The sequence below is a fragment of the Antedon bifida genome, chromosome 10, assembly GCF_963402885.1.
Source record: "Antedon bifida chromosome 10, ecAntBifi1.1, whole genome shotgun sequence".
In the NCBI taxonomy this organism is placed as follows: domain Eukaryota; kingdom Metazoa; phylum Echinodermata; class Crinoidea; order Comatulida; family Antedonidae; genus Antedon; species Antedon bifida.
In genome coordinates, this window is record NC_136235.1 from 4,063,952 (window position 1) to 4,087,931 (window position 23,980).

Sequence of the window (23,980 nt, forward strand, 5' to 3'; positions counted from 1 at the left end):
CCTCGGCTGGCCGCAATTAATCGATACTACTCTCTCTACCAAAGAATGATATATATTTATTCTTTGATACTACTACAACAAATACGTCGCGAGGGTTGCTTTTTCACACACAACACAGTACACGTGTGTAAAAAGGACTCCTGTAAAAACGCTTATTTTTCCCAGAAAATTGAATTGTAAGTAAAGCTGAAATATGAGATCACTTAAATATATTAATAAGCCTGGCTTGGTAGGCCTAGGCGGCATGTAGCAGGCGGGGCAGCAGGCGGGGCAGCAGGCCAGGCCTGTGGATAGTGGCAGATAGCCTACGTGCCTAGCCTGTATTACTATTATTATTATATACTAATAATATTTACTAAATAGGCCTATACCAAGAAAATTCGTGCGGGCGATTTCATTCGGACGATCAGGCTTTTTTAAGACGATCGGTACCAACGCGTGTGTGGACGTTCGGGCCCAACCGTGTTGTCGTTCGGGCCCATTCCCATTATAAAAATAAAGTAAGAAAACGATTTGGATTTCATTTATGTTCACCATAAAATAAATTAAATGTGTTCTTTCCACGAGTTCGTTGTACAAAATAATGCAATAAACTAGGCGCTAGTATTAATAATTACTGTAGTTCTAGTCCATTTTCTAATCACATGGCCTGTTTTATTTGATTTAGGTAGAACTTGAGGCATAATGCCAAAGATCTACAGAAATCCACGAGTGATGATACGACTAGCCAGGCATGGATGTGCCAACCGACCATTCTATCATATTGTTGCAATTCTGAACAGAAGAGCTAGAAATAGTGAAGCATTTTTCGAGCAGCTTGGAACGTATGACCCAATGCCAAATAATCACAACGAAAAACTTGTTAGTTTTAACTTTGAAAGACTTAAGTACTGGTTAGCAAAAGGAGCTGAACCTACTAAACCGGTTTACACGTTACTGGGTATGTTGTAGTTTTTTTTGTTTTTTTTTTGTAAGTATTGACCTACAGTTAGTGACTAATAAAGATTGAAGGCACTGCATTTAACTCTTTCAATGTATTACTGAGTATAAACGAAGTGAAAGGGTTAATAATTATTTTGTTATTATATCATCAGAATTAGCACTTTCCGTTAAGATTCATATTTTAGACGCACTGCACTTTTACTCTATAACACCCTACTACCACATATGGACTATGGTGCTCTTTTATGGGGCACCCAATACTCTATTGACTTCACTTAAGACCATGAGTGTGTCAGAGAGGATGCAATACCAGCTGGGTTGTGTCGCATTCAAGGCACTACATAACACGCCTGGAATTATTTGGCATTGCCACTCTTTTTTGTAAATAATTCTCAAACTCTGAGTGTTTCTAATGGGAACCTACATGTACTAAGACTAGAGTGAAGCTTGATTGCTTTAGAAGTGCTTCTAGTTATATGGCTACTACAATTGTACTTCAAAAGACTGTTCCGAATATGAAACATTTAAATTTAGACTTAAATTATATATTTTGAATATCACTAGGTCTATATTTCATAAACTAAATTGTATTTTTATAGCCTATATTTATAAATAATGTATTTTACCATAATGTTAATATAATTGTTATGTATTTTGTTGGAACTCAAAAGGGCCCCTGAATATCAACTGGCATTAATACCCTCTATAAATAAAGTTGAAATAAAATAAAATAGATTCCATAGACCTGAACAACCAAATGCAGCCTAGAACATAGACTAAATTCATCACAGTTTTCTGAAGCTACTACTTTGGTTTCAAGTATCTGATTGATATTTAATTCTAATTGAATCATCTTTTACAGGTTACTCTGGCTTCCTGCCATTGCATCCAATGAGTACAGTGCTGGCAAGAAGAGCAAGACAACAACAACAACTTAATGCTGCAGCTTTACAAGAAGAAAATACAGAGTCAGAAATTGCATCTTGACGAAAATAAAGTACAATATTATGTATTAAAACATCAGAAAAAACATAAACTTTCTTTTTTTTCTTGTGGATGAAAAACAGGATTGCCACTTTTAAGAAGGATAGTGAATGAATTCGATTATGGTTATCCTTGGCAATTTGCATAAATATATGAGGCCTGGCATCACAAAAGCGGCACAGAGTCACAACTAGCTTGAAGTTCAGAATGTAAAAAAACCTATCAATTTTAAAATTTCAATAAAAAACGATACTATAAACACTTATCTTTAACATATCAAACTCTTGTTCATGAAAAAATATCACAAGTGTATTTTGCAATTATTTAAGTTGTTTCCATTGAAATCTATTAGGAATTTTTTTATGTGCTTTTGTAAACAACCCGCTAACCCGAAACACATCATGTTTGGTACCTGTCTGTTCGAAAATATATCAGCTATCATAATCCTAAAGGAAAATTTCTAACAAGGATATGTGAATCCTTGACTGATTGGCTATAAAGATAAATTACGATTATGATTATGATTGGCTGATGCTTTTGTTTACGATGAAACAGCATCCATCGTAGTTTTTCGAATGAAGGTTTCAACACATATTTATGAATTTAATCATTATTTTTATCCATATATTTTTTTTCAATAACAAATGTACCACATTGATATATTTTCGAGTTTTGACAGAGTCTTGTCGCGTTGATCTGCGGCGCTATTTCATTGTTGAAGATTTCCTGAGCTAGAGAACGACTCGTATGTTTTCAATAATAACTCTTCATTAAACCAATTTTAATAAACAACCCCTCATTTTAAAGCTGATTAAATATAGATTACGAATATTTAAAAATCTAAAAAATATTATTTCCAACACTACGCTGATTTTGTGATGCCATGCCTCATATAAACAAACAAATCTATATTAAAGGAAGTGAACAGAAGTAATAAGTGTAAATAAAGAAAATATCCAAAACATATTTACTACTTGTTTTGTTGTTTTCTGAAACATCCACGCTGCATTACACCAAATAATATTTGGAACAATAAAATAATAGTGGTGACTAAGAAAACTGTGATTTGAAAGGGTTTTCCATAAAAAAAAATACAATTAATTTCCAAAATAAGTAAAATACACTTTATTTACAATATATACAGTGTTTAGAAAAACAGTTAATGTATCTATTTTCAAGGAAAAAAACCTAATTTCATTTAATCCTATGTAATATATATTCCACTAGTATACTAAAAAGTAAAGATTATTCCAGAAATACTATATTCTTTTTTTCTCTATTATAATAATAATACTCATAATTATACCATATCAATATACAGTAGAACCTATCCTTTGTCAAGTTTGTGAAACAAAGGGCAATATGTTGTTTAACTCTGTGGCTAACACATACATATTAAAGGGACACTTTACTGAATTCTAAAGTAGTTCAAAAGTGTAGTGAAACAAAAAGGGTTTTTGCCACAAACAATTGCTTAGTAAATAATACTTATACAGTAGAACTGTATTAATGTTAATGCAATGTTCAGAACTGTTTATACAGTAATATTACTATATAAATCACACTCATTTACTTCATTATATTCATTAATTGATAGAGGTGTGTACAAATTCATCATAATTTATCACAGTTTTTGTATTTAAAAATTGACATAATAAAATGTGGTCTAGGCAGATTCAAACACCCCACTCGCAGGCTGACTGGTGTAAGGCTACAGTCACACTACAACCCCAAGCCAGGCTTCACTGAAGCCAATTTGTAATAACTGATGTAGAAGATCGGCCACAGAAAACAATAGAAAATACTTTTCACAAACAAAGTAATTCCCAATGTAGCATTTCAGGACTGAACAGGACCACTGATATAATTAATGTTGACATTTTGAATCCTTACACGACGATGTGTACTTATATTATACTTCCATAGTGATAATAAAGAAACTGGTTTCCAGGCTATATTATAAACTATTTATGGTAAGGAAAAGTTTGTTTTTAAACCAAGTAAAATTGTGTAATATGCAACAAAGGTGCAGCCACTAAGGCCATTGATATCAACAACAAAAGATTGGGTCATTTTAAATATGGTGGTGATCCCTGAGTAGTAGAGGTATGGCAGATTGGTAATTTAGGTGGAAACTAGTATTCATATCACAGGATCTGTTTTACATTCCGTTGTACAGTTTCATAACTGCACACTTATATTACATGGCTACAAGTGTATTTTAAGCAAAAGTATATACTTCCAATAAGAGGCATCATATTGGGAATCTGAAAAATAACGTTGTTCCGAGATGAAAGACACCACTGTAATTGGCAACGGAACAATCATTAAAGTTGCCATTCTGAGTAGAGACAATAAATACCGTTTTGAACAGAGTCATTGGCCTGCCATTCTGATGAGAGATACACTGGCTGGCTATTGACATCGAGTACTAACACTGGTTGCCATTTTAAACAGGCATTGGCTGCCATTCTGAACAGAGGAAAAGGCTGCCATCATAAAATCCTCAGGATGTTCTCTCATAACTGATTTCACTCTTTTATAATACCAGGTGTGTGTTCAAATGCTACTTCAATCACTGTCAGATCCTGTTGCTGCTGCTGATTTCTTCCTTTTCTTTGGCTTTGGTTTTGTCTGTTCTTCCTGTTGATAAAACACAATCTTATAAGCAAATCGCTAATTAATTTCTGTATACATTTAACAACTCGGTAAAAACAGGTTTATCACATACTTCCTTAATAATACAATATACAAGTACAACACTCATACTCCACAGTCACACCCACAACTTTGGAGAGACCCCATTCACATCAATCCTGCAATACCAGAGTTTTCAATAAAACAAAAGGGAATAAATACACTAAATGTTTGACCCAAGGGTGACCTGACCCTAAATAGCACCACACATCACATTACCCTACACATTGGATCTCTGGTGTGTCCACAGTACGCTTCTAGAGTGCGGACTGCATTCAGCTGTTCAACTTTGGTATTTTGAATTCCAGAGTGTTGTTTTTGTTCAGGTATTTGGTGTTTGCTACATTAATGTTTAACTAGTGTTTTTAACATTAAATCACACTGACATTAAGCAACAACTGTCATTTGAGATGCTTCCTCCTGCTTAAAACGAATGCTAATTTTTTTTTACATATTATTAGTTTGGCATTAATTGGATAATGTCACAGGATAGTGACAAATTACCTCTTCTGATTCTGATGATGAGTTTTCATTATTCAAAACTTGTTTTTTACTCTTTGGACTCGTAAACCCAGGTGACCGACGGGTACCACGTCCACTTCTCGTTGACCGGCTAGAATCTTCAATGAAGTCTACTAGAGCAAATAGATCACTGTACCTAAATTCCAAGGAAACAATAAATGAATAATATTGTGGTGTGTACCTAGCAAACCAGTATACCCAGAAAATATGCATGTAAATAGAAAGGCTTCACTATGGGATTTCTGCAACCACTAAATGTCACAAAGATGATATGAATTTACATGAAGCAAATGTGTTAACAGAATAAATGCATAGTTCAGTGACATTAAATATAACTAAATCATATGTAGATGTTTATCCCATCTAGTACACATCATACCTTGTTTTCTGTGCATCACTACAAGCCTTCTGAATATGCTGTAGACCTTGTAATACTGGTTCTTGACTAAAAACTACAAGATTTCAAAATGTTATGCAAGGGGCAGTGCTAAAGGTACTCCTTGGTCATAGTCCTGGTGGTGGAGTGGCTTGGTGGTTATGATGCTTGGCTGCCACTCCAAGGATCCTGGGTTCAAGTCCTGTCACATGTCAGGATTTTTTCTAAGGACCAAATTACAACTCCACTCCAAAAGACTTGTAATAAGACTTTGTTTATGTAGAGCATCTTGTGTATATGTTTGTCTTGTGTACCTCTGAGGGTCCCTAATGATCAGCAATTGCTGGATGGATCACCCTCATTATATATGGTGGTAAAAAAAAAAAGAACAGGTCTTCTCAGGTAAGGAGTTCAGTGCACACATCTGTCTTGTGTGCACTGAACAGAACCCAGTGCATCTTAAAGAACTCTGCTTGCAAAATTAGTTGTGATCTGATTTAATGGTAATCAAGATCATTTGCGGTATCGATTTTTATTGGTGAACTTTCAAATGTGATCAGATATTCTCAGTTGCTACAACTGATTGCAATGCGATATATATCTGAATAAGATTTTATTTATGTAAATGTACAATATAGTAAGCTACACAGGCTCTAAAGCTTGGTTCCCACTAGGATATAACACAAGTACGTAAGAGCAATGCGAGACCAATCACAAGCGATGGATTATTCAAACTGTTTGTCACCGGTCAACTCGCTTGCGTTGCATTCCAAGTGGGAAACAAGTGAAACAACATGGATGTGAATTAACTACTTGTATAATTTATAGACTTACACATAGTTTGTCTGATTCCTGCTGCTTGCCTTAAAGCATCTAGATGTGCCAAAATCTGTGGTGGTGTTGGGTTTTGTAACTTAGGATTTGTCCTGTCACAAAAAAAAATGTTTAAAAAGTCCCATGTACAGTACTACGACAAGCTGTGATGTTTTTTGTCATGTATATAAGGCAGTAGTTTTATATTTAAATTGCACTGTTGGTTATAACCATGGTGATGGAGATGAACATATCTTACCGTTGTCGTATTCGTTTGTTTGCCGTCGTTGACCTCATCATGAGTGTTTTGGTCTGTTCAGCAATGTGTTGTTCATCTTGGATGATCCAATTACAAAGGATTGCTGTGGCGAACCGGTCGCCATTTTGACCGTTCCGACACATCACAGGCCTCAGAAAGTCTAAAGAACACCTAAAGGGTAAGTCAAATTTTAAATATTTAAAATTTGACCACTTCAAAATAAAAAAACACAGAGTTCCTAAGAGGACACAATTTTTGCAATAGTACCCTGAGGGAAGTTAATCTCTTAATAGTAATTTAATAATAATAATAGTTCATTCTTATGTAGCACATATAAGCAAGCTCTCAATGCGCTGAACATTATTACCCCAGTCATTGTTTGGATCAAACACTTATGGAAACATACTCCCATAATGCAGCTAGTAATCAGCTAGTATAAAACCAATTTTATAACCTAGGTGGAGACAGGCAAACGTAAGTAAAGTGTCTTGCCTACAGATATAAGCAATGCGGCAAGAGTTGGAATTGAACCACGATCTCGCGATCAGTAATCCAGCGTCCAACAAACTCTCACAAAATTTAAAATGATAATATGCTTACCTTTCTAGTTTGAGCATCAGTAAAATACTAGCCAATGCTTCAGGATGATCTTCAAACAATAAAACAAGTAAGAATTACAACGCAGCTGAAAAAAGTCTCTTCTATCTTTTTTTATAATATGATATTCAAAGAAAACACAATTCAATTCTTCCTAAAGTGTATGATTTACATTAACAAAATAGTAAATTATTCTTATTTGGTGCTACTTTAAAAAAAAAGTTAAATGTTAAACGCACCATGGTAGTTAAGCTTTGGTACAACTGTGATGAAGTGGTCTACTTCTATCTCATGGGCTGCTAATAATTGCCACACTATGTATTGCTCAAAAGTTTCCCAGCCAAGAGTCTCCTCTGAAACAAAAATTGATAAACAATCAACATCTTGTCCTTCAGGTGGGACACTCATAGGGATTGTGTCCCATTGTACTGAAGAGTAAAAAGAATAAACAAAAATGATGCTCATGTAACATGATTACCCACAGAATAGGACCTACAATGACCAGAACACAGGGTTGATAAGGATTGTTTATTTCGTGCCTTTTATAATATTCAATAATACATATGTTTACCTTCTTGTTTACATATTTGCTTGCTCTCTTAACCTAAGGCCTTTTTTAATCACTCACATTCAGTAACACTTTATTAGTCCAAATAAGTAACTTACCTAAAACACTTGCTACAGACTCTTTCTTGAACATCTCCAGGCATCCTTCCATGATTTCACAGATAAGGTCTTGAAGCTGATGAAAATATTATACAGGTATAAAACTATTCTAGTATATAAGTGTAAAAGGTATATTTACATTTTTTCCATGATAGTACTTAGAATATAGCACCTTGAGCATTTATTATTTAAATATTTGCGCTTTATAAATACTATTTAAAAATATGCTAGTTATTGACTTACTTGAGAAGGGTCTAATGATCCAGCTACTATATTCAAAAGATCAATGTTCTTAATAGTTGCATCTGGAAACTATATAGAGAAATACAAGATTAATTAATTATATATATTACATAGCCTATGTAAATACGTGAACATGATTGGTTCAAACTGCATCACATGACAACTGCTGCGAGGATCGTAAATCGTATATATCCTCAAGTACGATTTTATTGATGGAGTAATTTTCGCGTAATTATCGTGTCCTTGTCATTAAACATATAAAATCCAGCAAATTCTCGAGTACGATGATATTGACTGTGTAAACAAAAGTCATCTACTGGGACTTGAACTCGCGATGAAATTGTCACTCCATCACAAGACAACGCTTCGTGCAATGCGCCACGGAACTTGCTTGAAGAAATTAATCAACTAAACTATTTAAACTATGCATACATAGCGCCCTAATTTGTTATTAGTCCTCCCTAGATGTAATGAAAGACTATTTGTGCTTGGTTAATACTGACGATAGTAACCGGTTACGCGCGGCGCGCTGTGAACATCCTGTGATTCGATCCTCGAAAAAGACGAATTATCCAGCCTAGGCTACCTACCTGATAATAATAATTATTATTGTTAATGTAGGCTTATTGATAGGCCTATATATATAAATATTTTATTGCCAAGGAATCATTAATTAGTAATTATCTGTATATTATTCTTCGCAAGGTAAGGTGAATGCAACTAGGACACAGGCTTATTACAAAGGAGGCCTAGCTACACCCGACCCAGCTAGCAGTAGATATTCAACTTGTTGTTGGCTATGTAATATAACAGATATCGCCTTTTATATCGGTAAAATATAAGATTTGACAACCCCTTGGGAATGATATTTTGTTTGAGGGAATATATTTCCCTTAGTGCTTCACGCTTCGGGAAATATAGTCCATCAAACAAAATATCATTCCCTCAGGGATGTCAAATCTTATATTTAACCTCTAAGCAGGCAATATCTGTATAATATTGTTTCCAATTTAGTACAGTCAATTTTATACAGTCACACTTTTTATATACTTGGTAAAAAAAACAAAACAAAGTGTACTTACATTTGCATATACAGGTGGGATAAGAAAACACATCAGTCTAACATTGTCCTCTTGGCATGTCTAAAACAAACACAAATTAGAATTTTTAATCTAATTTACAAATAAAATTGAGTAGGAAATTGATAAGATTCATCTTTAAACATTTGTGAATTTCCTTGTAAAAAGTAATTAACACCTAACAGGGGAGGTACAACACTGAGGATCACAAAGCTCAAACAGTGTGCTGTTTTAATAAATGTAACAGTTTACAGTACAGTATCAATACCACCTAGAAATTACGTTATTTATTTTAAAATTAGAAATGTGTAAAATCTTCCTGACAGGGAGGGGCAAGCCACACTTAAAACATAATATTATACTATCTAGAGTGGCAAAAACTGAGAGGAAAACAATTTCGGATTTAAAAATGTCCTATGAATTTATAGCTCCATAATAACAGTGTTTGTGAACAATCCCTGCCGTTGTTATTCTTACTCCAAAATCTTTGACTAAGCATTTTCCAAGGTCTTTGAGTTCTGTGTTCTTGCAAACTTCTTCATAGACAACCAGTTTATTTTCTGTTGTTTTCTTACTGAAATATAACATTTTATTGATTATTGTCCCATTCCAACCACCAAGAAAATAGATGTAATTAATTCACACATCATTTAACTGTATCATGGTTGATAGTGTTACAGTCATTTGACATGGTAATAACCAAATAATTATCTTAAAATGATGATGATAAAGCATCAAATAATTAAATGAAACATACCTTGCTTGAAGAAAGTATAAAAGATGGTAGCCAATTTGTTTCTGTTTCTCATACATACAACATACTAAGGTTAATAATTCTACAGGGCATAATTCATCTTCATTCTCTTGGTTAAGGTTCCTACAGACAAGGGGAAAAAATAACAGTATTAAACTAGGCCTAGCTAGGCTAGGCCTACAGACTGTCCAAGAGAGGACATTCACCGCAAGCTGCTTAGGTAGTGCATTGTTTCTCTCGTTTTATCATAATTTAACCATAAAACGTTTAAGACAAGGAATCACCTGGTTTAATGTTTTTAAAGTACTATATATGAAAACATCACAAATTGTTGGGAATGGGTCTTTAAATCTGATTCAAATGACGGGAATCTATTTTAGATGTTATATAAAACAAATAATGAATATATATTTGTGTAATGGTACAAATAATGGCATTTGGTGAATGATGAAAGGTTATATATTATTAAAATAACCTTTCATCATTCACATCATGCCATTATTTGTACCGTTACACTCATAAACATTCATTATTTGTATAACATATATGTAGTGATATGAAATCATTGTATCCATATACGGGCACTTCACATTTGACATCAAGTTTGATAGTGTAGCTTTAGATATGTAATGAATAAATGTGGATGACATATGGCCTAAAAAAAATTCTTTTATTTAAGAACTACTTAATTAAAATTTTAAAAAAGTTGCACAGGTTGTTAAGAGATTATTTAGAGAGTTAGGTTTTGTTTATTACAGGGTTATGTTGATTATTTAGACATTGCGTTGATTATTTAAGGGATTAAGTTGATATATTTGGCTCTTAAAATTGTGCAGCCCATAATGATGTTATGGCTGAATAGAAAATCAACAAGGCATGACTCAAGAATCAAACAAAAACAAATGAATGAAGACTAGGATCATGAATGAGCAAAGATATGATTTATTTTAAATTTCGGTACTCACCTAAAAATTACAAAAATTGGTTTTCCTATTGAGTCTTCTATTGACCTGCATTGAAAGAAAATATGAACATTTAAGTGAAATCTGTGAAAAAAAAAACAACCAAATACATTTCACCAGGCTTGAAAGTTCTTACCATTGATGGTGATTCATGGACATAACATAAGGGTGAATGGTAATAATATACCAACAGATTGGAAGAATTATCAATTATTAGCTCAGTGTTTAACTTAGTGCTTTATGTTAATAATATAAAAACAAATGCAATTATCTTACTCTTCATTAATTTCTTGTGGTAGTAATTCGTTGGTAAAATGTGATTTATATAAAGTACAAAGAAACATAGCTAGTGGTCCCGCAGTATCAGCATCAAATGTGTCCTATAAACAGAAATAAATATAATATCATTAAATGACTTCAACAAAATAGATTCCATATTTATACAGCATCTTTTATGTCACTTGTAATGCCACTTTTCTACACAGAACGTTCAAATTCCAAGCTCCCTTTAATGATTTTATTTAGCTCCTTATACCACTTACACATGTGTTTCTTCCAAATCATGTTCCTTGTGCCCTATATTCATTCAAAATGTTGGGTTAGGATGCTTAATACTTACAAATTCAAGAATAACTCCACACAGATTCTCCATCAATTCACACTGCCTTTCTGTATCTGCATTCCTGATGAGGATTGACATAAAGAAAACATAAATAACATACTTTCATATAAAAACAATAATATTTGAGACAGGATGTCCTAACCATTAGACCACTGGGGCTTTCATGGTATTGTTTAAACTTGATTGGATAGGGACTGTTTAACATTCTCGGCGTAGTATGGCGGAACAGCATTAGTTCCTCTATTGTACGCACATGTACCAGAGATATATTACCTTTGTTCATAAAGCTGCTCACAAATATCTTTAAGTTCGCCCTCAATTTGTTCTAGATATGACTCAATGTCGCCCTCATTCTCCTCCTCTTCTTCATTTATTGGACGGAAGATCCTTTCATCAATTTTACAGTTTGCTGCAGTTTGATTATGAAAACAATGATTGATAATGACACTACAATATATAATCATATATTCACAATTGCCTGGTGAATTATATATACTATTTATAAATACATTCACAGGCACAGAATAACTCCCAAAGTGCCCAGAAATATATAATAAAAATTAGTAATTAGCGATTAAACAGTAATGATGAGAATCTCAGAGGATAAAAGAGCCCCAACTGAGATTCAAACCAATTGGGGGTTTTCATAGTATGGTAAAAAAATATACTGCAGTATTTCTTCTTTAACAGTAAAAAATTAAATATAATTTGATTATGAAGAAACGATACACTAACTTTTTTCCTCCTCTTCGTCATCACTGAATTCTGGTATGGTCTCTTCTTTGTGATTTGATGAGACAGTATCATCTTCTTTCTGCATTGATGTTTGTCCACTATCAATCAATGCTGGAGGTTCCTTGGCTGGTGGTGCTATCAAGAATTATAGCACAATCAGTTTAGTATAACAGTATTATTTATATTTATTATAGCAATTAGCAGCAGTTCTTACATACTGAAAATGGTGATTAATGAGTAGTGTGGCAAATCCTTAGAAAAAATGATTTTAAAAAGTCTTTTATTACTATTGCTTTCTATTTGCTAAGACCTAGGATTTGGCTGTTTTCTGAACCTATAATCCGCCAAAAGTGTTTCCAGGAATGTAGTGAGCCTGCATCATGCACACAATGAAATGACAGCTAGTTTCTATGTTGCCAAAAAGCTTGTAACGGCTATGAGTGGTCACTGGTTAAACCCAGGGGCCACAGAGCCTAAGACACTCCACATCATGTATGGTACATATAAATACAAGAAGATCTTACTGTCTGGTGTACAAAACTCTGAAAACGTCTCCCTAATCATGGCTCGCAGTTCCTTGTCCAATTTAGAATTGTCAAACAATGGTGACAACGACCTATAAAAATGCAGAGAAATGTTGATTTATTTTTTACTTTATTTTTAACTTACACGCTCAGCCACTAGATGTTTTTGGTGTGTAGCCTAGGGGACAAGTCGTCAGGAGTTGATCGTAAATATGTGAAAGTTGGTGCGCGCCTTCGTCTCTATTCATCTTTTTATATAGCAATTGAAGAAGTCAAGCTGACAGCTAAACGAAACTGCCTTGAAACGCAAGGTAAAATTATACTGGTTTACACTCAACGAACTATCATATTAATATACCAATAGAAGCCAGAAGAAAATGTATTCACTATAAATAAATCATTAACAAGCCTTTTCAAAGGACCTTTATTCCTTAATTTATTTGATTACCAGAAACATGAATAAGTAATTCATGAACTACTGTACTCCTAACACATTAGACAATTGGAATACTTACGAAAGAACTCTTTTTTCTAGAATAGCTCGAAGAGAACAAAAAACACCTTGACGAATCTGACTCTCCAAAGCTGGATAAAAATTTGAAATAATCTACAACAGGAAATAAATTACGTAAGCAAATTGTACTATAAAAAATGGTTCAAATGAATTCATTTCAATCACTGTTGTTTTTAGGAATGAAGCACTTGGCAAGCCTGGATACAAGCAAACCACAATCCCATTAATTCCACCGCATAATTTTCATCACATTTGACCTAGCTAGGTCCACAGTTATATACAGTAGTAGTAACTTACCCTACATAAGAAATCAAGAAGTGTAGCTGTTATTGCAGGATGAGACCTCATTGAATGGTGCATTACAAGTATTGCTGGCTCTATCATAAATAAAAGAGAAAATAATGTTCAATAAAATAAACAAAAATATCTTATTGAAAAATTGAAAATGTGAAGAAAAAATGTGTTTAGTATACATATATATATATATATAAGAAAAATACTATGTGTAATTTGGGACAGAGAAAGATGAGATACGAGACGATGGCCTTCTGTGCAGAAACAATAAAACAATTGTTTTCCTTCTAAACTTACCTATATCCATAATGTTCCCCTTCGGTGAACTAAACACAAGCCAGTCATAGAAAAGAGCTAATTTGGCACTAGATGCAGCTACATTTGACTGAAAAAAAAATACATCAAAAAATAATAATTCAGCATTTTGTTCAATTAATTTCAATTTATGTTTATTGGATAAATTTAATGAAACATAACTAATTAAAACTGGTTAATTGCAACCCAATATGAAATGTTCATATATGCCTCATACTCACAGTACAGGTAGTAAGTAACCAACCAATCACAGCCCATCTCTGTATCACATCTGAACACAAGATGTCATTGGACGGATGAACAACTCCACAGATATATCGTATCAGGTCACAACGCAGTGATTGACTTTCGGCCGTTGATAAGTACTGCAAGCATAAGTAAAAATGTTTTAATACTGTAAAGCCCAACATTTTCCGGGCCCTAAATTTTTGCTATTTTAAATTTCTAACTATTTCGCGACCTTTTATTTTTGCGATTTGAGTTTCTTGTCGTCTTCTATAATTTGTCAAATGTATTTTATCTCTGCGATTAACGTCAAACAATTGAATAGCATCACTAAAATGACTGAATATGCGATTGTAAATTTAGGAATGCAAATAAATAAACGTTTTGGCTACACAGTGGGAGAGAAACGTGCTTAATAGGCTCTTAGATAGTAAAAACCCCCATAATTAATGTACTCTACCAAATTATAGTTTGTTTCTACAACAACGAACAACGCCTGCCAGATCATGCAGTGAGGAATCTCCACAAACACACGAGGTGCGAGGCGATGGTATTTTTGCCGTTTACTTCGCATGTGGAATAATTACTTTATAGACACATTACAGATTATTCAATGATTTAATTGACAAAAGATTCGTCAAGCAAGTACAGTATACATTTAATAAAATACCTAAAAAATGTCGTAAGCTTTTTTATTCCAATTCTAACATTATTTTAGCGATTAATCCTCCATGGCGCCATGCTTCTCGATCGCTGAGGAATTTCATCGTTTTGAGCGAAGCGCAATTTGAGTAGGGCCTAGCATATTCGGACGGTTGTAATTATTTTAATGTTTTAATATAAATAATATAAATAATCAAGGATTGTAAATGTTTCAAAGAATACACAATTTTATCGTAACTATTTTATATTAATTTTGTCCATAATTCTATTGCCTAGGCCTAGACAGTAATAATAGGCCTACCTAGATAACTAAACCTAGGCCTGATCGACTCTAACATCGTGGGGAATTTCATGATTTTTGTGTGGCCTTTATTTTCGCGATCGTTCTTCAATCAAATCAAACATTTTGGGCTTTGCAGTATCTCTATTAAGAATAGCTTTTCATTTTTACTGTAAGTGAATTGGTCAGATGTCGTTCTTCCCTTCGGCTCAAATCTAACGCTAGCTATTAGTGTTAGCTCTTTGGTCTAGAGGTATAAAAGTGGTTGCAATGTTTGGAAGTATGTTGGAAGCTTTCATTAGAGAGCATCATTGCCATTTCCAGGTATTGTTTGTGTGTTGAGTGTTCAACTAACAATTCTCCTTTTCTGTCGGTTTACCCAGGTAAAACTAGGCTCAAAATATTCTATAAGATATTTATTTAGAATTTTGTACATACCTGTTTCTGGAACCAATCTTGGTATCGTTTTTGTTGACCAAATTTCACCTTGAAAATAAACATTGTATTAAAATGTTTTGTAGTCCTGTCTAATGTTAACTTATATTTAGATTTCTAGAATGGAAAAATGTCAAAAATACCTTTGAAGTTAAAAACACCAGTTTTTTTTCCATATCAGGTGTCAACCGACACGCTAAGTACTTTGGTGATGTCCTTTGTGATAATAACTGCATAATGCCTGAAAACAACAAACATTAGCTCTCAATGATTTTTGTAACTATTTTTATAGTTATACGAAACAAGTCTTCAATATTGAAACAGCGGTACATAAAGTTCAATGGTTAGCACTGATGGAGTAACCTCATATTTATGTGGTATTTACAACTATTTCATTTTAATGATTTTATCACACTCTCAATTAAAAGTATAATCTTTTGATTTTTTGCATTGTGATTAAATACTCTGTTTAATTTTCCCCAAGAGAATGCAGAACAGTTGGGCGAATTTGTGTTGAATTAACACTAACAGAGATGTTCAGGTAAGCTACGGATCATGTGAAATTTATTCTACTACAGTTACTGCAGTAACAACCATCTGTTACTGCAGTAACAACCATCTGTTACTGCAGTAACAACCATCTGTTACGGCAGTAACATGTAATTTTAGCTTGTTTCAATGTAGAAGTTGTTGAGGCAGTCACTGTTATAACAGTTGGTACGGTTGTCCTAAAAAAAGAATAATTATCAGTTGCAAAAAATGAAGTTACTGCAGTAACTACAACTTAGCTGAAGAAAGTTACTGAAGCTGAAGGGCTTTGTGTGTTGGAAAGCATATTTTATATGTTGGGATGTATGTTGTAATAAATAACCAAAAATAAAAATACCTGTAAATTGTGGGCCAAGGGATTGTGGGTTATGTAAAATATCAAACCAGAGTTTCTCAAATTCTGGTATCTTAGCAACATTCTGTAAAAGCCTTAGTAAATCTCGACCAATCCTACAACATACTGAGAACTTAAAAAAGAGAAAAATAAATATGTTTTACTTCTACATTTTGCAAATAATTTAAATCTATAACTAAAATTAGAATACTTTGACAGTGTATCATTTTTTAAAATGATGTCATCATAGTAACAAAATATGATTCATTGCGGTATGTAATAATCTATATGCACCAAAGTGGTTAGCATACTAAATACACACTTTTAGTCAGTGTATGGCTCGGTGGTCTGTGCTCGCGTCTATAGCATTCCAGCTACCGAGATCGAGTCTCACCTTGAGAAACGAAACAAAATAATATTTTTTTTATATCTGTATTGTTTGTTCAATTTTATTTGTATACAGTAGATTATACGCATGATTTATAATGAAAAAATAAAAAAAAAGTAACTCTTTATTATTTATTAACAACAAGGGTGGATTATACGCGAGGGGATCTTTGACCGGATTGTGATACCGGCTATTTGTTTTTGCATTAGCAAGATCCTATCTTTCATATATTGTAAATAATTAAAGATTCTGACAAAATCAACGAGCTAATTGTTACACAAATTTGTACAAAGAGATGTAAAGAAGAAGAATAAAGATTTCATACAATAACAATAGCTGATCATCTAAATGATCACCTAATTAATCACAAGTTGTACATGAGATAAATATGTATTCTTAAATAATTATTAACTAATCAAAGAGGCGATTTAAAAAGCATGAACTCTTTAACAATTGAAGTTTGATTACACCTCAGATTCGAGATTGATTGACTTTGTTTTGTGATGTGTCTCCCAAGAGGAAACCATGGGCCAATCAACGGCCTAACACAGAAGTGGGTACCTCTGTTGAAATAAAAATAAAACAGTGCCATCTTAACCTGCCATGCTTACCTTTGACCTGAGGAGTGAAATACAGAAATCAACCTCTCTCTGTTTGAGTGGTACCAGCATTGCACTACTGTGGTCCTCAATAATTCTTAAATATGTATACAATGCCATATTTGTCAACACTGGGTACTTTTCTAACCATGACCTTAATGAAGATAAATACAGTTAATAATAATTCAGAACATACAGAACCAAGCTCACTTCATAGAGTTTTCATTGTGATGCAATGCTAAGCAGGTTGGCCTATGAACTTATTTTATTATAGCACAATCTTGTTCTGCTTTAAAATAGGGCATGGCTGGTTAGGGTTGATGCTTCTACAGTAGTAGGATGGTGTGTCAGTCCCTGCTTTGACTGACCACTTTTCGCATGTCAGTATGTCAAAATTATACAATGCATACAAAGTGCAATAACGTGTTTATTATACAAAATAAATACATTTATTGGTCACATTTTTAAGGTAAAGAATGTATCCGAATATGTTTCATGGAATATTCATTTTTACTGGAAAAATTGACGGAAAGAAAAGTAAATGGCAACAAAAGTCCAATGATTGCTAAAGACCAGTGATTATCTATTGTAGATATTTTCAGAACTGCAGCTAATCAGATGACCATAATAAGTAAACGAAAGGACATGAAGATAATTTTATTATACCAAATATTTAGTACAAAATCAACTTACTTGTTTTCTGTAAATATATCCAAAAGATTCTCAGCTAGCCATACATTCTTTGCAGTTACATCACCACCTACAAAATATTTAAAAGTTTAAAACAGAATGACCCAGCTGAAGACAGTTTTGGTTGAACACAACATAACCTGTATCCATAAACAGTATTTTGTTTTTCGAGAAGCAGTCACTTTTGCATGTCTTTTTTGTTTTAGTCTTAGTAGCTATTTTCCGAGTCTCAACCTAAGCTCAAGGCTTACATTGCCGGTACCAAAATGGTCTCCTCTATTACTCTTTAAAGCTCTGTCTACACTATCAAATTTTATGTGACAACAAAATTTGATATGCCCATATATGGATACGATGAATGATGTCATATCACAACCATATTTGGGCATATCACTACCATATTGGGGCACATCACACCCGAATATGGTAGTGTAGACAGAGCTTAAGTCGCTCTTATCTTAACCAAAACACCCTGTAAATATATTACTTGATTGAGTCACAGACAGGCACAGATTTGAAATAGATTGGTGGAAGATGGCGACAAATCAAATGCATTGCCTCTTAGCTTTTTGTTTGGTATATCTTTAGATTGAGCATGGACCTATTTTATAGGTCCATGGATTGAGTACATGATTGTGTAAATAGTATTACTATCATCTATTTATTTACCAGCTATTTGTTTAATCAATGAAGAACAAACGTTATCAATTCCATTGACCCCATTATTGACCATTTCTTTGGTGTACCAGACAACTTGCGTCCTTGAAGACTCTATCAGCTTAGGATACCTTTCAATGATGATCTGATTTAATCTGGACCATGCAGTAGCCATGCCATCACGGGAAACAAGTGTTAAATCACGGTATGACTGAAAAGATTATGAAAAGAAATTTAATAAATATAAATGAATGAAAAAAGTCAAAAATGTATCATTGATGACCACACATTTCATTATTCATGTCTGTCATCTGATTCATGGGTGAATTTCAGGGGTAAGTTAAAGCTCATCTCATCTGTTTCAGGGATAAGTTCATCTCATCTGTTTCAGGGGTGAGTTCATCTCATCTGTTTCAGGGGTGAGTTCATCTCATCTGTTTCAGTGATGAATTCATCTCATCTGTTTCAGGGGTGGGTTCATCTCATCTGTTTCAGGGATGAGTTCATCTCATCTGTTTCAGGGATGAATTCATCTCATCTGTTTCAGGGGTGAGTTCATCTCATCTGTTTCAGGGGTGAGTTCATCTCATCTGTTTCAGGGATGAGTTCATCTCATCTGTTTCAGGGGTGAGTTCATCTCATCTGTTTCAGGGGTGAGTTCATCTCATCTGTTTCAGTGATGAATTCATCTCATCTGTTTCAGGGGTGGGTTCATCTCATCTGTTTCAGGGATGAGTTCATCTCATCTGTTTCAGGGGTGAGTTCATCTCATCTGTTTCAGGGGTGAGTTCATCTCATCTGTTTCAGGGGTGGGTTCATCTCATCTGTTTCAGGGGTGAGTTCATCTCATCTGTTTCAGTGATGAATTCATCTCATCTGTTTCAGGGGTGGGTTCATCTCATCTGTTTCAGGGGTGAGTTCATCTCATCTGTTTCAGGGGGTGAGTTCATCTCATCTGTTTCAGGGGGTGAGTTCATCTCATCTGTTTCAGGGATGAATTCATCTCATCTGTTTCAGGGATGAGTTCATCTCATCTGTTTCAGGGGTGAGTTCATCTCATCTGTTTCAGGGGTGGGTTCATCTCATCTGTTTCAGGGGTGGGTTCATCTCATCTGTTTCAGGGGTGAGTTCATCTCATCTGTTTCAGGGATGAATTCATCTCATCTGTTTCAGGGATGAGTTCATCTCATCTGTTTCAGGGATGAATTCATCTCATCTGTTTCAGGGATGAGTTCATCTCATCTGTTTCAGGGGTGAGTTCATCTCATCTCTTTCAGGGGTGAGTTCATCTCATCTGTTTCAGGGGTGAATTCATCTCGTCTGTTTCAGGGATAAGTTCATCTCATGTCTGTTTCAGGGATGAGTTCATCTCATCTGTTTCAGGGATAAGTTCATCTCATCTGTTTCAGGGGGTGAGTTCATCTCATCTGTTTCAGGGATGAGTTCATCTCATCTGTTTCAGGGGTGAGTTCATCTCATCTGTTTCAGGGGTAAGTTCATCTCATCTGTTTCAGGGGTGAGTTCATCTCATCTGTTTCAGGGGTGAGTTCATCTCATCTGTTTCAGGGATAAGTTCATCTCATCTGTTTCAGGGGTGAGTTCATCTCATCTCTTTCAGGGGTGAGTTCATCTCATCTGTTTCAGGGGTGAATTCATCTCGTCTGTTTCAGGGATAAGTTCATCTCATGTCTGTTTCAGGGATGAGTTCATCTCATCTGTTTCAGGGATAAGTTCATCTCATCTGTTTCAGGGGTGAGTTCATCTCATCTGTTTCAGTCATGAGTTCATCTCATCTTTTTCAGGGGTGATTTCATCTCATCTGTTTCAGGGATAAGTTCATCTCATCTGTTTCAGGAGTAAGTTCATCTCATCTGTTTCAGGGATGAGTTCATCTCATCTGTTTCAGGGGGTGAGTTCATCTCATCTGTTTCAGTGATGAGTTCATCTCATCTGTTTCAGGGATGAGTTCATCTCATCTGTTTCAGGGATGAGTTCATCTCATCTGTTTCAGGGGTGAGTTCATCTCATCTGTTTCAGTGATGAGTTCATCTCATCTGTTTCAGGGATGAATTCATCTCATCTGTTTCAGGGATAAGTTCATCTCATCTGTTTCAGGGATGAGTTCATCTCATCTGTTTCAGGGATGAGTTCATCTCATCTGTTTCAGGGATGAGTTCATCTCATCTGTTTCAGGGATAAGTTCATCTCATCTGTTTCAGGGGTGAGTTCATCTCATCTGTTTCAGGGATGAGTTCATCTCATCTGTTTCAGGGGTGAGTTCATCTCATCTGTTTCAGTGATGAGTTCATCTCATCTGTTTCAGGGATGAATTCATCTCATCTGTTTCAGGGATAAGTTCATCTCATCTGTTTCAGGGATGAGTTCATCTCATCTGTTTCAGGGATGAGTTCATCTCATCTGTTTCAGGGATGAGTTCATCTCATCTGTTTCAGGGATAAGTTCATCTCATCTGTTTCAGGGGTGAGTTCATCTCATCTGTTTCAGGGATGAGTTCATCTCATCTGTTTCAGGGATGAGTTCATCTCATCTGTTTCAGGGGTGAGTTCATCTCATCTGTTTCAGGGATGAGTTCATCTCATCTGTTTCAGTGATGAGTTCATCTCATCTGTTTCAGGGATAAGTTCATCTCATCTGTTTCAGTGATGAGTTCATCTCATCTGTTTCAGGGATGAATTCATCTCTTCTGTTTCCAGGGTGAGTTCATCTCATCTGTTTCAGGGGGTGAGTTCATCTCATCTGTTTCAGGGATGAATTCATCTCATCTGTTTCAGGGATGAATTCATCTCATCTGTTTCAGGGATGAGTTCATCTCATCTGTTTCAGGGGCGACTTTATCTCATCTGTTTCAGGGGTGAGTTCATCTCATCTGTTTCAGTTTATTATGCTACAGAATACTCAATAGCCTCTATATTTATGGAGATGAACAGTAGAAAAAGAGCAGTAACATAAAGTGTTATTTACCTTAGGAGCGGCTGATGGGTTAGTCAAGATGCTGTAGAGAAGACCAAGAGTTATCTCCTCATGTTGTTGCATACTTTTACATGCCTGCAGTAAAAAAACAATTGAAACCTTTAGGCTTTAAATATATTCAAAATTAATTTTTTTTTCTTAATCCAGTATAGGAATTGACGTTTTTAAAAACAATTTTAGCTTGAGTTAGGAGTCTACTTTGGCTTAGCAGCATACCAATTTAATTTCTCAAAATTCAAAAAGAATAATGTTGTACCTTTTTATATTAAATACTTACCGCAGCGTTGAGAGAATCGTGAGCCTCGCGCTCTGACAGGTCTGTGGTGAGCTTTGTTAATAACTCATAACCACGCTCCATTCTCTGAAGTTTAGAAAAATACATTGTATTGATGTACAATTAGTCACACTTATAACATATTAATATTAATAATATATATATTTCTGTTCAGTATTTTGAATAACAAATGCTTGAATATACTATTATAGTAACTGAAACAAGGGATTCCTACTAATTATATTAAATTTATCTATTCATTTCTTCTGTATACTGGGTGACCTCTTCTTAATAAGGAAGGATAACTTCAGGCATGTCCAGACATAGTGTTTAAACTCAAAATGTAATTCCTATATGAAATAATATGTCACAACCTAAAATCATCAAGACAGGCTTAATAACCTAATCTCATTCTAAATTATCTGTCACAATCTTGTTGCCCAACTATATATGGCGTAATAATAATAAAATAATGATGTAAAATAATAAATTTAATATATTAATATTAAATACACAATAATGTTACATAATCTTGATTCTTGTAATAAGAGAGAGGGAGATGTTCCGACTTAGCCTACTGTTGTAGAGTTACAGAGTGTTATTTAGTAAATAAAAATTAGAGAGACACAAAATGAGCAATGTGAATGTGTGAGTGGCTGGCATTTATTTCCTCCAAAAACAGGATTAATCCATTCTAACAAAATCCCTATATTTTTTTCATAGGAAATGTAAATAGTAATCGCTACAGGGCACACACAAAAAATAAATAAACAAAATGAACCGTTGTTATTATATAGGCCTAGCCTTATGACATCCTGCGTTATAATGAACGGGGACCACCGTATATTTCGCCTAGTAGGTTACGAGCGTGATACACACTTTAAGTTTATCGCCACATTCTGAGGCCTAGGAAAACATATGCTCAAAACTAACATAAAATGATAATATTTGTTAATACCTCTTCGAGTTCATCTTTAGTGTCTATTATTGTTGAAATGAACAGTTTCGACTTGGCTAGAGCTTTTTTCTCTTCCATTTTTTAATTTACAAAAACAACACAAACACCGACAGCCTCACAACCTTACCGCTGCCTTCGAACCTGACGATTGAGCGCAGAAAACAAATCACATCGATTTTTACCCGATTTGATGTTTATGCATGATTGGGGCGGGTTTATAATTCGCTATTATGATTGGTTGAAATTCTTTTAGACCGTCTCATGGTTTCAGTCCGGTATCAAGTATGAACTAAAATTAACAAGGCCATATATACACAAAGATTACATATAGCGCTGCGTTGCTGTTGCTAGAGTCCCATTCTACAAAACTACGCTCAGCTCCCTATAAAATCCCATGGACGCCATTCGAGCGGGCGCTATCAATCTTTTATACAGTACATGGCTCTGCAGTCGCGTGCCCTTAATGTTTACCGACCGACCGACCGACATAGTGAGCTACAGTCGCGTTGCATGCGACTAATGCATGCGAATAAAAACTGTCCAGTCCGATAACTTTGGGGATGGGAGATCTTCAAATTATGAATTTTATTTTAGTAGGTTCATATATGTAAAACTAAAAGCAACTACTTGATCATGTAATTTTTATGGGTTTTTTTATTTTTATAGTCACTTCTTACCATGGTTTCAAGCTTATATATTCAAAACTTCTTCTAGGCGCTGAAATTAAATTCATTCATTTCATGTTCTAAGCGTGCATAATTTATTTTTAAAATCTATTGAACCATGGAGATATAATATAATCACCTAATGTGTTTTAATGAGCACGCCCTCTGTCACTGGGAAGTAACGCGAACACATTAATTTATTGATTTGGAAACATTTTTTTAAAATAATTATTATAGATCAAGTCAGAGTAATTGTTTTATTCATTCAGTCACACATTCCGATCTATAGCCTCCTAATCTTAGCTAATTTAATTAAGTTTATAAAAACACATCTTGAACAAGGCTATTGCAATAATCAATTTCATTATCTTCAC

At 34.4% G+C, this 23,980-nt stretch overlaps 2 protein-coding genes across 4 annotated transcripts; one reads left to right on the forward strand and one right to left on the reverse strand.

The window, feature by feature from the left end:
• The first annotated feature begins 21 nt into the window (after positions 1-21).
• Positions 22-2,851, forward strand: LOC144853653 (small ribosomal subunit protein bS16m-like). Of its 3 annotated transcripts, none has more exons than XM_078711401.1 (3): positions 22-176; positions 668-940; positions 1,805-2,851. In XM_078711401.1, exons 2-3 carry the CDS (start codon positions 685-687, stop codon positions 1,927-1,929), a joined length of 381 nt encoding a protein of 126 aa, XP_078567527.1. In that variant the 5' UTR covers positions 22-176; positions 668-684; the 3' UTR covers positions 1,930-2,851. The 3 variants fall into 3 exon arrangements, with proteins under 3 accessions (XP_078567527.1, XP_078567528.1, XP_078567529.1); XM_078711402.1 differs by having other exon boundaries at positions 26-180; XM_078711403.1 differs by lacking the exon at positions 22-176 and adding an exon at positions 382-500.
• Positions 2,852-3,077: 226 nt separating this feature from the next.
• LOC144853873 (integrator complex subunit 3-like) lies at positions 3,078-23,075 on the reverse strand. Its single transcript, XM_078711728.1, has 31 exons — positions 22,942-23,075; positions 21,987-22,070; positions 21,701-21,784; positions 18,731-18,929; positions 18,065-18,131; positions 17,384-17,525; positions 16,388-16,517; positions 15,645-15,742; positions 15,505-15,552; positions 14,120-14,263; positions 13,881-13,968; positions 13,587-13,666; positions 13,291-13,382; positions 12,776-12,867; positions 12,252-12,386; positions 11,790-11,925; positions 11,514-11,577; positions 11,171-11,274; positions 10,898-10,942; positions 9,936-10,055; positions 9,656-9,752; positions 9,182-9,241; positions 8,100-8,168; positions 7,857-7,932; positions 7,430-7,543; positions 7,194-7,242; positions 6,594-6,764; positions 6,356-6,447; positions 5,525-5,597; positions 5,128-5,281; positions 3,078-4,569 (listed from the first exon to the last, which is right to left on the reverse strand). Exons 1-31 carry the CDS (start codon positions 23,017-23,019, stop codon positions 4,498-4,500), a joined length of 3,057 nt encoding a protein of 1,018 aa, XP_078567854.1. The 5' UTR covers positions 23,020-23,075; the 3' UTR covers positions 3,078-4,497.
• Between the last annotated feature and the right edge of the window lie 905 nt (positions 23,076-23,980).

Excerpts from the sequence above, each read along its gene's own strand:
- LOC144853653 (XM_078711401.1), top strand. The coding sequence starts at position 685 with ATGCCAAAGATCTACAGAAATCCACGAGTGATGATACGACTAGCCAGG. Across the intron at positions 941-1,804 it reads ACCGGTTTACACGTTACTGG|GTTACTCTGGCTTCCTGCCA; the intron begins GTATGTTGTAGT and ends CATCTTTTACAG.
- LOC144853873 (XM_078711728.1), bottom strand. The coding sequence starts at position 23,019 with ATGGAAGAGAAAAAAGCTCTAGCCAAGTCGAAACTGTTCATTTCAACA. Across the intron at positions 17,526-18,064 it reads GATATATTTACAGAAAACAA|GTCATGGTTAGAAAAGTACC; the intron begins GTAAGTTGATTT and ends ATCTTCATTAAG. Across the intron at positions 5,282-5,524 it reads AGTGATGCACAGAAAACAAG|GTACAGTGATCTATTTGCTC; the intron begins GTATGATGTGTA and ends CTTGGAATTTAG.